This window comes from Thalassophryne amazonica, chromosome 16, assembly GCF_902500255.1.
Source record: "Thalassophryne amazonica chromosome 16, fThaAma1.1, whole genome shotgun sequence".
Classification (NCBI taxonomy): domain Eukaryota; kingdom Metazoa; phylum Chordata; class Actinopteri; order Batrachoidiformes; family Batrachoididae; genus Thalassophryne; species Thalassophryne amazonica.
Genome location: NC_047118.1, coordinates 77,193,354 through 77,208,652, shown reverse-complemented (window position 1 = coordinate 77,208,652; position 15,299 = coordinate 77,193,354). Strand labels below are relative to the sequence as shown.

At 39.6% G+C, this 15,299-nt stretch overlaps 1 protein-coding gene and 1 long non-coding RNA gene across 2 annotated transcripts in view; one reads left to right on the top strand and one right to left on the bottom strand.

The window, feature by feature from the left end:
• Positions 1–358: 358 nt before the first annotated feature.
• Positions 359–15,237, top strand: LOC117528412. The gene is made up of 2 exons (XR_004565762.1): positions 359–543; positions 15,188–15,237. It is a non-coding gene; the product is annotated as an uncharacterized LOC117528412 (long non-coding RNA).
• Positions 13,539–15,299, bottom strand: part of stx1b (syntaxin 1B) — a 199,516-nt gene continuing 197,755 nt past the window's right edge. The window contains exon 10 of the mRNA XM_034191041.1: positions 13,539–15,173. Within this exon, the coding sequence (XP_034046932.1) occupies positions 15,093–15,173 (81 nt within the window). The 3' untranslated portion in view covers positions 13,539–15,092. The remainder of the gene's footprint in view (positions 15,174–15,299) is intronic.

Genomic DNA, 15,299 nt, shown 5'->3' with positions numbered 1-15,299 from the left:
CCTCCTCTGGGGGTTTTGGTTCTGCTTTGCCGTCTGCCTGCCACTCGTGTCATGAGCTATTGGTTCCTTTTTGCCTGAGTTGCTGATCAGTCCTCGGCATGTGTTTTTGTTAATTATTTTGGTGTTTTTTGCCACTTCTTTTATTTCTTCTTTGAGTTGGGTTTTGTTCATTTTATTGTTTTGTTATTATGTTTAAATAAAATATATGTACTCAACAAGTTTGGAAATTTGAGCAATATTTCAGTTTCTGGGCTGATGTGTAGTGCCCTTCTGGATATCTTGCACAGTAGTAGAATTCCAATATGGTCCTGGTCCAAATGTGCAAATTACACAGAACAAAAACACAAATAAAGATCCATAAGGCCACAGCAATACACTGAACAATCCTTTTCTTTATTCATTTTTTAAAATCATTTCAATATGTCCGTCAGGGTTTTTTTTTTTTTTTAAGATTTTATTTTAAATTAAAATCTGACACACTTATAAAAGACAGCATCTGCATAGAGTTGTCATCTTAAAGATCAATGAAGAAAGAGAGAGAGAGTGAGAGGAGAGAGATAGAGAGCAGTGGGCGGGGGTGGGAGGGGGGGTTAATACTGGCACGTCACATGAACTAAACAGAACAGCCAACAGCAGTACAGGGGGCGTGGCGGGGGTGGGGGTTTACGTTACACTACGCACACATACACACACACACAAAAAAAACGGGACACAAGTTGCATTTCTGGTCAAAGTTGCGCGTCAAAGAGGCGACCACCCTGTCCTTTTTTGTTTGTTATTGATTGTTTTCCCTTCCAGAAAACATTTTGATCAAACGTCACGTTTCTGTCTCCAGCCTGTCAATCACACCCTCTCAAAAAGGTTCCGTCTTTGTCACGGATAAAATTTTCTGGCAAATAAACTATGACTAAGCACAAATAATAATTTAATATATAACTTCAAAATATATATTTGCCCCCCAAAACATTACCTGTCCCAAGACAAACATCTGGGGTCATTGGCTGCTGAGTCCTGACCAATCAGCTTCTGTGTTTAAGTGGCGGTAATGTCATGATGTGAGTCAACTAGTTGGTTAAGAAGATTGCACGATTTAATGCTAAACCTGAAGGTGGGACATGCACACATAACACAATCAAAGACATTGAAAAATGAAACCTCAGTCAGTGGAACCAGGAGGGTCCCTGAACCTGACAGCTACACCAACACTAGCTCAAATGCTAACATTGGTGTTAGCAGCTAATGAACATTTTAGTGGTGCGACGGCTTCTCTGCATTGTGTATGACTTCTCCTCACTCTACTTGGGATGCGAACTCACAATCTGTGGCATGGGAGGCGGACGCTCTGATCAGCCGGGTAAAATCCGGACCCTGGCCTGAGTATCCTTTGGCTGTCAGGGGAGTGAGGCCCTTTCACTACCACATGCACAGCGACTCCTGCTGGCCTCGGTCACACTGGGACCAGAAAGGATTCCAGTCCTTAAAAAATATGTCCATCTGCTCTAGAAAAGCATCCAGTGATGTTATTGGGAAAGGACACAGAAAGTTCAAACTTTTAGCTACCAAGACATGTATGTTCTGAAAGCTTGGAAGTAGATAAAGGACCTGAAAGCCAAGCCAAAAGAATGGTCTCTACCCCCCGGAGGCCAGAGAAAGAGGTTTGGAAAAAATCTATATCCAAATTAATCTCGCCTGTCCAACATATCCACCATTATTAAATATTTGTGTGTACATCAGTTGTGATGATGCCTTCATAACCTGTTGCATATTAATTATTTTTGCACCTTTTCATCAAAGACCCTGCACTGGCGAAGGTGTAGAATCATTCCCGAAATAATGAGCACCTTAGTGACTGAAGAGGTAGCCAGAGAAGTGGGCTGTTTTTCCAGCACGCCGGAACAATAGATTCAGTCTATTTTTCCAGTGCTAGAAATATTGCCAGTCTGTACAGTTAGGTGTTTCCATCAGGTGTGAAAAGGTGATTGACCACATGGCTGCTGTAAAAGTGGTCACATGCTAGCAGCCGCAATAAATAAACTATTATTGTTCCGGCAGTCAGAATGATACGAGCGACGTGACGCGCAAATGGCGTGAGCTTGCTCATGGTACATTGAGTCCCAAACAGGAAGTGCCAAATTTTGAGTCCACAGTTAAACAGGAAATGTCAAATATTGAACACTTCCTGGATCAACACTTTCTGGATTGACAATAGAGGAGATCTCGTGGGATCTCGCAAGAATTCAGTGGCAACTTGACACTGAAAAAGGAAGTGCCAAATTTTGAGCCCACAGTGAAACAGGAAATGTCAAATGGTGAACATCTCATAGATCTACAGCAGAGGATATTAACCTGTTTTTCATTATGTTGTTTTTGCACTGGTATGTTTATCCTCTGTAAGGTTTTTGTGTAACTTTTTGTTTGTCTCAATAAAAAACAAAAAGAAAATTTAAAAAAGAGAAAGAGGAGATCTCGCAGGAATTCAGTGCACAGGTGACACTGAAACAGGAAATGCTAAATGTTGAGTCGACATTGAATTCGGGAACGCTAACGTGAGAGACAGCACGCACCTTGACAGCACATGAATCCGTGACTATTTAATGTGTAAATTGCATGAAGGTTTTTAGTCATGCTATTGCTCCCCAGAAGCATTTGGGTGATTCTTTAACTACGGGCACTATTGGCCTTGTAAATGTAATTTCCACCACACCATTGCCTTACAATATAAAGCGCCTTGGGGCAACTGTTTGTTATGATTTGGCGCTATATACATGTGCTCTGATGTCACTGTTTATCTCCATAGAAACTACCCAAACAATCTTTCATACAAACTGTTTAAAAGGACATTACAGTGTTGTGGTGGAAATTACGGCAATAGTGTGGGACAACTACATTTTGTTTAAAAAAAATCACAACAATTGTATGACATTGAATACCCCAATTATCTTTTGATTATTTTACTGATATTTTATTCAGAGATATTTTAAAACATTAGAAAAAACGTTTCTTTACCATTCATTTTTATCATTGAAGATCAAAAGTCTGGGTGTGGGACAAGCACAAAACGGCAATATTTGCATATAATGATGCTGAAAAAAGGTGAAAAAGTCATCATAGACTACTAGCACAAATTTCTTAACACACTTTCATTGTAAAGATAACTATAAAAGTGTGAAATTTCCCCTTTTTTCTGTTTTTCATACAATATGATCAAAGGACATAATAAGTGCCCGTAGTCTAAGAATCACCCATTTACTGAAAAAAAGGTCTGAAGGACCTAAATGAGATGATGAGGACTTTCCAGGCATGTGAGAGGAAAATAAAGAAAAATACTTAAAATGGCGGGGGGTTAAGAGGGCCGTAGTTGGGGAGTGTGGGGCTGAAGGAAGGAAAGAAAGTCTGAAGGACCTAAAATGACATGGTGAGATGCTGAAGAGCTTCACTCGTTCATGTCCGCGACATATACTGTACATATTAGCGCCACCAACAATCAAAGACACTGGATTCCACATAATGACTTAAGATTATCTAAGTGTTCCTCTTTTTGTTGACAAAAGCTTGGATGGGATAAATGGCCTCGTTAATCCTACAGCAAATCAGACGCCACAACATTAAGTGTAATTTTAGAACCGTCAAAGGAACTGGAATCAAGGAAGACCGTTAGATAAATCTCCTCTTTGAAAAGGAAGTAAAGCACAGAAAATGTTATGTGGTGCTTCCACGCTGCCATTGACTCTTTTCTTACATGTGCATCCGCTGTGGTGTTGGCATGTGGTGGTAGATGTTGGATCTTTTTCTTTGGGTAGGTCAGAGTTAGTGGGTAGGTCTGTGGTGGACTGTAAGTCCTTGGCCTGGAGTTGGACCTGCTTTCTTGTCTGCAGAGACACGCATACCTTGTCACAAAATCTGTCATGGTGATGTCGGCTGATTGGTCTGCTGATGTGAGCAGCTAAATAAATTCAACTCCCGGAACTCACGTTGCAGCAGCGATGCAGCATTATTTTACACTTCAGTGCCGACTCGAGCTTCTTCAGGCACTGTAAGGAAAAAGTGCAGCGGATGCCTGCTGCTTCAGGTGGGTCTTTAAGCGCTTTTGAGGTGGAACCAGCTGTGACGGAGAAAGGCTGTGGTGACACCTGGTGGTATAGTGGTAGAAATGTTGCAGCAGCACACAAACACAGGATGTAATTGAACGTCACCTGGTCCAGGATTTGTGTGGCAGCAGTCACACTGTGTTTGTGTGATTCATGTCTTTGGTTTTGTGTTTCATACTGTACAACACTGTGAGTGTCAGATGACTTTGTCACAACACACAGAGTCAAATTCAGCACCAGAAAGCTGATTAAAGGAAACTCTTCATAATTACGTGTCAGTGTCACAAAGGCCAGCAGGGGTCGCTGTGCAATAGTAGCCAATAGGCCTCACTACCCCAACAGCTAAATAGTGCAGATAAATTAAACAATCTTGCAAATAATGACACAGATAAATACACCTTAGACATTACTCTTTTGAAAAAGAATTGGCCGCTTGATTTTTCAATAGGCAGCCAGGTAGGGGTCAGAAGAATTACACAGGGGTCAAAAGTAAAAGATGCTCCAGTCATATTGAAAACTACACCGCATTATTTGTCTGATAAAGATTCCAAAAAGGTATAGTTTGGACAATCTGTGACTGAATGTTATGGAGTTATGAGGTAAAAACACAAATAATGGTGACAAAGGTCAATTTCAGTTTGTACAGGGGTCAAAAGTTTAAGTTGCTCCAATTTTGGTGAAACGTGATGCAAATTATTGGTTGAGCTAATAGGATTAATAAATGGAATAATTGACAGCATTGAATGCTTGGTCTCCAAAGTAAAGGTCAAACAAGGTCAGCGTCATGTGACATATGTTACACCCCCGTAATGTGATAACTAAGCATGACACATGGTGCAAACTATTCCTTTATAAACCCTATTAACTCAACTAATAATTTGCATCAGGTTTTACAAAAAATGGAGCAACTTTAACTTTTGACCCCTGCACAAACTGAAGTTGACCTTTGTCACCATTCTTGCTGTTTTTACTCCATAACTCCAGAACATTCAGTCACAGATAGTCCAAACTATACCTTTGTGGAATCTTTATGATCAGGAAAATATTGTGGTGTAGTTTTCAATATGATTGGAGCATTTTTAAATTTTGACCCCTGTGTAATTCTTCAAATGACCTCCACCTGGCTGCCTACTGAAAATTCAAGTTGCCAGTCGTTTTTTTCAAAAGAGGAATGTCTAAGGAGTATTTGTGCAGAATTTGATTCTTGTATCAACATTTGCAGGATTCTGCTCTAAATATTCTCTTATCTGCCACATTAAAAGGATACTTTAGACCAGGGGTGGGCAATCATGTGCCATAAAGGGCCGAGACACTGCAGGTTTTCCGTGCAACCAATCGCCTCAGCAGGTGATTTCATTAATGATCAGGTGTCTCAGCAGGTGATTTCATTGACAACCAGGTGTTTATGTTCAGAGCAGAAGCTCATCAGCAACCCACCTGCTGAGGTGATTGGTTACAGGGAAAACCTGCAGTGTCTCGGCCTACGATGCCCACCCCTGCTTTAGACACTCAGCTTGACCCCGGGTTTTTAGCCGACTGGTCAGAGTGTCTGCCTCCCATGTTGGAGATCGCGAGTTCACATCTCAAGGGGAGGAGTCAGAATTAACACAACGTAGATTAAAACCATTACACCAGTAGGAACAGTTTGCTCACTCACTTGCGTGACCCCACCTTCAGCGTTAATTAAGGGTCATAGACTACAATGCAATATGCACCAGAGGAACCAGTGGGCGGAGCCTCTGGAGCTGAGAAGATGGACAGATGTGGTTCTTGCTCATGTGTTTTGACAAAGGTGTCAAAACATGTGTGCGAGCGTTTCTTTGGGTCTTAACTCGTGTTAAACTCAGCGATGTTAAAAAGTGGAGCTGCAGTGAACAATAAACGTTTGAGCACGTCGGCGTGAACACAGTGGCTGATCGGAAGTCTCACCCACACCAATGTGTGAGAGGAGCTCTGACGGGCAGGGAGGAAGAAGTGTGACAAGCTGATGCACAAGCGTCAAAAAAAGACAGGGATCGAAAAATGTGCCAACTTTGACGGGAATAGATATCTCAGTAGATTTATACATAGACATGCAAGTCATTTTCTTTCCTCTCTTTGAAGTTATTTACAATAATTACATAACACAAAGAATCCAGTTTCAATTTGACAAAATTGCGAGCATTCAATATTACTACTATTATTGATGATAACGTAACTCCTTTTGTACTTCTTTAAATCATTGCTTTACAGAATCACCATAAACTCCTCCCCCCACCCACTTTTTTTTTTTGAAAAAGATTTAATTTCATCATGTTCCATCACCGTGTGGGTTTTTGCAAATGTTTCACTGCATTTGTATTTGTTATTTGTAGCACTAGTAGTAATAGCAGTAATGATAACTGTGACATTTAAGCCTTTCCTACTTTTATATGTGGTCATCTTCACTGACCCTCCCCCTGACTCTGCCCACCCCTCCCACATAGGAAGAAAAAAAACAAACCAAAAAAACAAACAAACAAAACAAAACACTGATACAAATAGAATACTGTCATTGGCTCCAAAATAAGCACAAAGACATGAAGGTGGAGCATAAAGCAAAATCAGACACAACAGTTAATATCGACCCGACCGAAGCTACAGCAAATGTTTTCATTTTGTAATCCAGAGCGAGGTAAGAAGCAGGGTTTGGTTTGAGAGCCGGAAGACAAAAATCATGCTAGAGAAGAGCTGAATAATGTGCAACACCAGGGGACAGTTGGGGAATTTAGCTAATTTGAATCCTCAAAGCTCCCAGAAGAAATTTGGAGCTCATTATTATTATTATTATTTTTTTGCACTATTTTATGGAGGTATATCATGCTAAGGTCAGGAGGTCAATCTTGGTGTCCTACCCAAACTCTCTCTGGATGATTTTTCTTGCTTTTTGTACCCCGCTCTGACAAAAAAACCAAAACAAAACAAAAAACTGTACACAGCCAATAGAAGCAGTAACAGTTACAAGTATAGAAATGCAGTATGTTGGTGAAAGATTTTTTTTTTATACATATATATATTTATAGATATATTCTTGCCTATATAGGAGATTTAAATTGACAAGGCCACAGTCCTTTCTCACAAACAGAAAAATGTCCCCTGCAGGTTTACGGACGCTAGCTCACTAGTCAGATATTCATCAAGTAATCCAGTACGGGCTAACTAGGCCTTTAACTAGGACTGACGTGTACAATCCCAGTCATGAGTATGAACCCATCATACTCTCTGTGGATTTAACCCTAAGTAACAATACAGTGAACATTTCGAGGCGCAAACAAATGTTAAAGTAACAATCTACGTGCCATCTTTTCATCTTGACCTCTTTAGCTAGCATTCTGTCATTAGCTGGCCAATATCAGGTAGCAAGCTAATTAGCATTAACCTGCTAGGCAATAAATGTTAGCAACAATGATGTGAAATGTGCAGAAAATTAAAACGTTAGTGTAACTTTCCTCTTTGTTGATTAAGGCATAGGTTCATGCTTGGTAGCTAGCATTTATTTATTTACTCTTTTTTTAACCTCTTGTTGTCACAGAACATATTTAACAAACTTTTTCCACTGCCTTGTTAAACGTAACTTATGTGCAGTAGATGTCGTTGATTGTTATCGTGGAAAACAACAAACTATCATGATTTTTACAACTGTCGTCATTTCAGCAACTATAACCGAGGGTTGTGAAGAAGCTTATCTGGGTGAGCCATCAGAATTTTAGCCCAATTAACTTATAAAACTGTAAACCTCCAGGGAAGCATGGATCCTGCTGTGTGAACACAAAGAATGGCGGTAAACAAGCTGTACACAAAAGTAACTACACCAAAAGGATAACAGCAGGTAATAAATAGAGAGAAGAAAGCACCACCGTCGTCCCCATGTTGGCTTTGAGTGGAAGAGAAGCGCGTTTATGTCGATGATTATGCCTCGTACTTTCCACTGATAAGACCACAAGCTAACATCTAGAGGTGGGCCGGAGGCAGGCGTTGAGTTTGTCGCTTTGATTGCCAGACAGACCGGCCCACAGGGGGCGGGGCTTTTGTTTATGAGGCAGCTAAATGTTTTTATTTTTCTCAGTGTAAACTTAACTCGCTTTGTGCTCTTTGATATGAACATTGTCAGGACACGTGAGGGAGAACGAAGACGCTTTGGTTTGAATTGAAGGAAATATAATAACAGTGATCATGGCGTCAATAAATGTGTCTGAGCTTGAAACTCTTGTCACGTTTTCTGAAATGCTAATAAAAAATAAAAAGGCATGAAGAAGGAACCTGTTGAATAGCTGCAACCCGTAGACCTGCACGAACAGTCACGTTATGTGTTACTCTGGTTTGGGGCAGACGGCTGCACAATGGAAGCGACGGTCTGTCAGCCACATCGATTTATGTTTTTTAAAAATAGTAAGAAATGTTTGTTATCAAAGCACAATCAGACAAGCACACACTTTATTCCGCTTCAGGCTGTTGTACTTGTGTGATGTTTGGAGATCAGGAGCTGTAAGTGGGCGGAGCATCACATGGCATCAAATGGTGCCTATAAAAAAGTGGACACGCCAAAAGTAACCCCACTGAGCCACTGTTAAAAAGAAAATGTACAAGTAAAGTCAAGATTCGATTTTATCTTTTTTTTTTTTTTGCCATAAAACTGTGATAGGAGAAGCAACAGATAGAAGACTCTCCAATCACAGCCACTGAAGCTTAGCTCCATGGCTGTCTTGGTGGCTTCCCTCACTAGTCCCCTTTGTGCATGTGTGCTGTGTTTTACATTTCTTGATGTCTAATTTAAGTGGACTCCAAGAAAGTGTTGTTGTATCATCCTTTGACTTCTCCAAAGACAGCAGGCTGTAAAAGTGATGATTCAGTTGTCCACTCATGCATTGCATTATTTTATATTATATCTTTATTTTATAATGTTGCAGAGATTTGTTTTCACTTTGAGATGAAAGAAAATCATTTAAAATACTGTGTATAAAGAAACGTGTCATTTAATTTTTGGGTTTGATATAAAAAATAAATAAAAGCTGAATGGGGTGATTATATTTTATGGATGCTAAATTTACGAATTTATCAAAATCTTAATCAAAAGTTTAGGTTAAAAAAAAAAATCCTCTCCTGAACTAAAATTTCTTACAATTTCTGTATCTTATCCACAAAATGACCTTTAAAACATTGGCAGAGCAGATTAAAGTAGGAATTTGTTGGTGTACTAGCATGCAAACTAACAAAAGGTCCAGTGAGCAGTAAAGTGCACAACATGAAGAGCAGGTTCAGGTTGGGCGATCTATAAAAACACTGTCATGCAAATATTGTGTTATTATTCCACACTGTAAGGTGAATGGGGCCAGACTCCCGATCTTACAATTAAACATCTACAACACAAACAAGTAACGGGAAGACAAGAGAATGCCGGAGTGAAAACTCAGACAAACCTCGTACCATCTGGAACCGCTCCTCAGGAGGCCACATGACCTTAGATGTTATGCGTTTTCTTTCCCAAACGCAGAAATATGACTTTACAGTATAAAGGAGCTGGCTGGTGCTATGACGACATCCTCACATCGCTGACTTTTAACCACTTAAGTTACACTGACGGCCGCAAGTTTGTGACTACCATCGACCACTGAGGAAATGTTTTTCAGTGAAATATTGTAAAACTGTTACACTGAACAAACAGGAAGTTACAGTGTCCAGATGCCAGTGATACTTTGCATCCTTAATTTTCCTTAAAAGTCTTAGCTGCAGATTAGCTACACTTAGAGTTAAACTGTGTTCCTCGCAGCTCAGCTGCTAGTGAGCTACACGACGTGTAACCCGCAGAGTCTATAACCTGCAGACTCTAAATAAATTCTGTTGATAGCAACTTAGCTAACAGCTAAACTAGTACTACTACAACTACTAACTACTCGGATATTTTGCAACTCTGATGGAAGTTGCTGTTAGTGGGTGACTTGTTATAACACAGTCAAAATAATCTATTTTCCTGATCAGCTGTATGCTAGCAAGCTCTCTGTTGATGGCAAATCTGATCCTAGCATGGTAGTTGCAGCTAGCAGACTGTACTGTATATGTACTGTAGTACTACTGCTATTTACAGGCTATTTACTACCAACAGAATCTAAACTATGTGATAAGCTATGCAACATCAGCAGAGAAAATATAAACTCTTTTGTGGTCAACTCATCGATCCATAAGACACCCACCCCAACAGTGTACGGAACAATAATTAGCATGTTATAACCTTTCCTTTCATAGTGACTACAACAAAAACAGATGTAACCCCTATTGTTTGATTCTGTCTCATCAGGTTATTACTGTCGCATTTTATCACAGAGCTAGCAACTTAACTGCTAGAAAACTACTAGCTACATGCAGTGGAAAATAAAATTTTGCTAGCAACTGAAATATTTTCAGTCTTAGTAATTACAAAGTCTTTAATATATTTTTAAATTAAACTATAATTAGTTTTTTTACTAAAAATATAGACTTCAAAGGTAATTTGAGTTTTATGGCGTTTTATTTATAGACAGTTAACTTTGGAGCGTATAAAATCACGTCCGCTTGTCAGCTTTCATGGTACCATACTTTAGGTAGCAGCTGGTGTTTGATGGATGCAAATTAATTTTTCTTTCCTGTCACTGCCAGATCTATAATTATGTACTGACAATAATCACTTTTTCTATCAGCTGAGTTATCCTGCAGCGCTCTAAACCCCAAAGCCACTTGGGAAATGTAGTTCAGTACATCACATTAACATTTCTAAACATGGCAATCAAAAACATTGCAGCTATATTACTAAGACTTAGAAAAGGTAAATAATTCTTAGCCTTTGCTGCTGGGTTTGCTTTGGTGAAAATCATCTAGTTTTGGTTGTTTTTGGAAGCGAAAGAACAACACAAAAGTCCACCTCCACTCTTTAAACCTAAAGCAGACAGTGGAAAAATGTTTGCCTTATTTTAACACAGCATACACAATATCACATACATCTGCAGCTAAGAGCGGTAGCGTCCCAAAAACAAACAAACAAAGAAAACAGAAAGCACACAAAGTCAACAACGCACTAATTTTGCTCAACTTCTACTCAGCTGTACAGCTAATGCTAACAGCCTAGCAATCCAGAGCAATGGTTTTCTGGATATTGCTTTGACACAAAGTGTGGAGCATGGATGAATTTAATGTGGTGCTTGTGGTAAGATATAGTTTTTAGGATGTATTTGTGTGGACCAGTGGTCACCAAACATCACATTTATGACTATTGTTTGGAGCTGTTGTTAATGTTTTGAGCTATTTAACCTACTGAGAGTGATATAGCTAAAAATGTTGATGGATTATCCACCTGAGAAAGGTTTCCAGACCTGACTTACAATTTACACAAAATATTACAAGCTAAATATTCAGTATAACTTTGTTGTTTGCTGTGATATGTACATCTAAAACAGCATACAAGATACCAGAGTGTTAATTTTCGTATATTTTCCTGTGTACATTTGAAGTCTTCTTCACACTGTCCCCCACTGACAGAACACTTCTGCAATAAACTGACACATAAACAGCAAACAAATGTTGAATATTCAGATATGCTTCTGGGTGCTTGACGCACTGGAGGAGCACTTGAAGAAATGTAGGATATGTTCAAGTCCAGTGTGATAAAAATGTACCTGTTATTTGGTGACCACTAGTGGAGACAAATCATACCAAGATGTAAACATCTTTTCGACATAGTCATGTAACTGGACAGTTGTAAATTAAAAAGTAGGGCTTAACAAGCGTGGAATCTTTGGAGAACCAGAGTGAGGTGGATGACTCATTGTCTTTGCAGCTAACGGCGCCACAAAATGTTTTTCAATGTAGTTAATCTCATTGCAGTCCTCAACAGGTAGAATCATCTCCTTATCACTGAGCCCACAAACAAATGTCTTGAGGCACAACCTTTTTACCTTTAACTTGCAAGAAGTAATTTTGGAATGCTACAAAAAACAAATTTTACCGAGTTTATAACAGTATGTAATTTTCATTTCTTTTCATCAAATAATTATTATCAGGTCAAATTAGCATGCTACTGTCATTAAAAACCAACCAAACACATATAAACAGTGACATTCTTCTTATGTTACCATAATCTTCCTTTCTTTAGAATTAATTAATTCAACCATTTGTGTAAAACAAGTAAAACTGTGATATTAAAGACCTTTGGGCAACAAACCTAATTTGACATTTTAAATAAGTGGCTCCTGCACTTTATGATAAATTAGCCTATTTTAATTCTCTAGTTCAATTAGTTCTCCAAATGCTGAGCTAGACAAGTAAAAAAATGTTAAAAAAATATCAATACTGTTTTATTAAAGTGTCTTCAAAATGGTTTACACATATCTCTAGTTAATACGACTTAAGCCTGCTGAGAAGCTCAGGCTAGCAATGTGAAAAATAAAGCTAGTGAGCATGGGGTCGTATTAAAATTAACTAACATAAGTTTAATTTGTGCATCCTCACCAATGTGGACGTACAGCTTTATGATATTAAGACTTCTTTCATCACACAAAAATGTTGCAGCTGTCAGATTAAATTATTAAAAGTGATTTAATGTTACTTTGTTAAAACATACCTAACAAAGCCAGCCAGCACAGTTATTTTTGTGTCTGTGCTAGACTAGTTAGCCAGCTTAGTGGTGATTAGGATAAATAACTTGAAAATAAGGTATTTGTACTATTTAATTTTTTCTTACAACTGCCTGCAAGCTATTTGAATCTCTTTGGAACACTTCATAATTTAGTAACATGTCATTTCATAAAATTGCATTATTCAACACAATTAGCTGGTACTATAATTGCTAAAGGTTTGATCCATGTTTGCTCCTGTTTCTGTACATGGTCATAACAAATCTATTCGTCAAACTCTAACAAACTTGTTTTGTTGGTGAAAACACTAAACTGATTTTTTTTATATATCACCCCTTTGAGACAATTAATTAAATTAATTACAGCAGGAAATATAGATTGTGGTCTGAAACGCCACCTGAAAAATTGTGACTGCCCTTAAGTGGAATTTCTGCTTTATGTATGAAACATGATGTGTGTATGTAGTGATCATAAGTGTCACGCTTCAGTATATATATATAAAAAAAGCATAGGTAAGCCATACCTCTGTTCACGTTTATGTGGTGTGTAGCAAATATCACAATCCCCAAAGCGACAGACACAAACACACCAACAGGCGGGAAAAGAGCGGCGGGTTCCAGCTAAATCATGGCAGGCTGACACACAACACGAAACACGTCATGCACGCACTACAAACGGCAGCACCACTGAACAACGAAGCAACAAACATTCCCTGTTTACATCAAAGACAAAATAAACACAGTCAGGTAACCAGGGCCAGCCAACAACTTCAACTTTTCAACTTTCACCTTCAGCTACTTTCTTATTAGCTTATATTTTACTTTTAGCATGTTTGCAGTTTTTCTTCAGAAGCTTCTGGAGTAGCACTTAGAACAAGTTAAAGATTAGATCCACTTTTAACAGACATGTACGACATTTCTACTGTGATCGGTAAGACAAGCTGTTTGGCTAAGTCCGCTAGTCAGGACAAGTTGTCTTCCTGTTTTCTGATCTACATCGGTTGATACGCTCTTTCCACACTCTGCCTATCAGTCAAGCATGACATCTTTTTGAACTCAGCCGAAAACCTGACAGCTAACCTTTAGATGAAAACGCCAAACAAGAACTCGGTTGTGCTCGCTGCAAAAGCAACTCACTATTCACTTATTCCCAGTTTTGCGTTAAGGTCACTAGATATTCCATCTGAGCAAGTTCCAACAAGGACTAACCCACGATCGGAAGTCGGAACAAACAGCCCGATACTGGCGGAGAAGTTCAGCAAGTTTCTTAGCATTGCGATAATTTTCTTTGCCGTTGTCTCTCTTACATCACAAGTGTTATATAGGACACAGACCTGGAAGAAAAAAGTGTCTGTTCTAATGATGCCAAATTGTACACGAGGTAGGCGGAGCTATCAAATAGGTGAACGTGAGGAGAATGCCAGGTACACTGGCTCTGCTTTGTGATTGGTGGGATGAACACACTGGGTGCTAAAGCACTTTGAAATGCATAATTTTGTTCTAGAAAGTGCTATAAAAACCAAGTTATGAGTATTACTGGTGGATGAAGTGTGTAGCTAGCGCTAAAGGTGGCTAATGTGAGCGTTAGCATGTTTCCTCAGGTTCTAATTGGTTTGCAGAGGTGAGTTGCAGCTGTGAGCAACAAATGAGAGGTGTCCTATAGAGGCAGCTCAGCCAATCGTTAGCTCGGCCCCTCCCACCCCCAGCCACGGGTCTACCTGCAGCGCCGAGGGTGCCGGTCTGAACTCTGGGACCATTTGGTTCCAGAACTGTGGGTCAGCATTCTGATTTTATCTGGTTTGACTGCATTTCTCTTTTTTGGCAGAAGGCACCAGAGTTGCAGAGTTGTTGCTGTTTCTGAGGGTTTGAAAGATTTTTTTTTAAAACTGCTTTACCGGAAGGCTGTGCACATTCCTAAAAATGTGCTCCCTAAAGTTCTAGAACCAAAAGAAACCAGTTGTTGAATGTTTGCACCACTGAACTCGTTGCGTACAGCAGGCGCTGTCCTCGCAGACTCCCCCCCACCCCCAAATAATAATAAAAAAAACCCCTCAAAAATACGGAAGGAAAATGGGCAAAACAAACACAGGCCGTATCGGTCACTGTTTGTGACACTACCTATCTTACACGTGTCCTAAATAGTGGATATATGTTGAGTCAGCGACAATGTGATGGTGTTTTATTGACTTTTTAAACCCCACCCAGCCCCTCTGTGTGTCATTTCCCCTCTTATCTGTGATTGGCCGGTTATCTCTTCCTAGCTGATTGGTTATCTGTCTTGCATTTGTGTTTCAAGTTTTTGTGTTGTCATCTTTTTTTTTTTCTGCTGGCTTTCGGTTGCACGCTGGATCGGTGTCGGTCGTCACAGCGACAGGCAGCAGAACGTCTTAGAAGCCCAGAGTGCCACCGATGGTCGACGCCAGGACCACGCCCAGGATGACGCAGCAGATGATGATCATGATTTTCTTCTGCAGGGTGACAGGAGAGAGAGAGAGAGAGAGAGAGAGAGAGAGAGAGAGAGAGAGAGAGAGAGAGAGAGGGGGGGGGTTGGGGGGTTTAACATCGCGTTACAGTCAAGCCACAGTTTCCTTGTT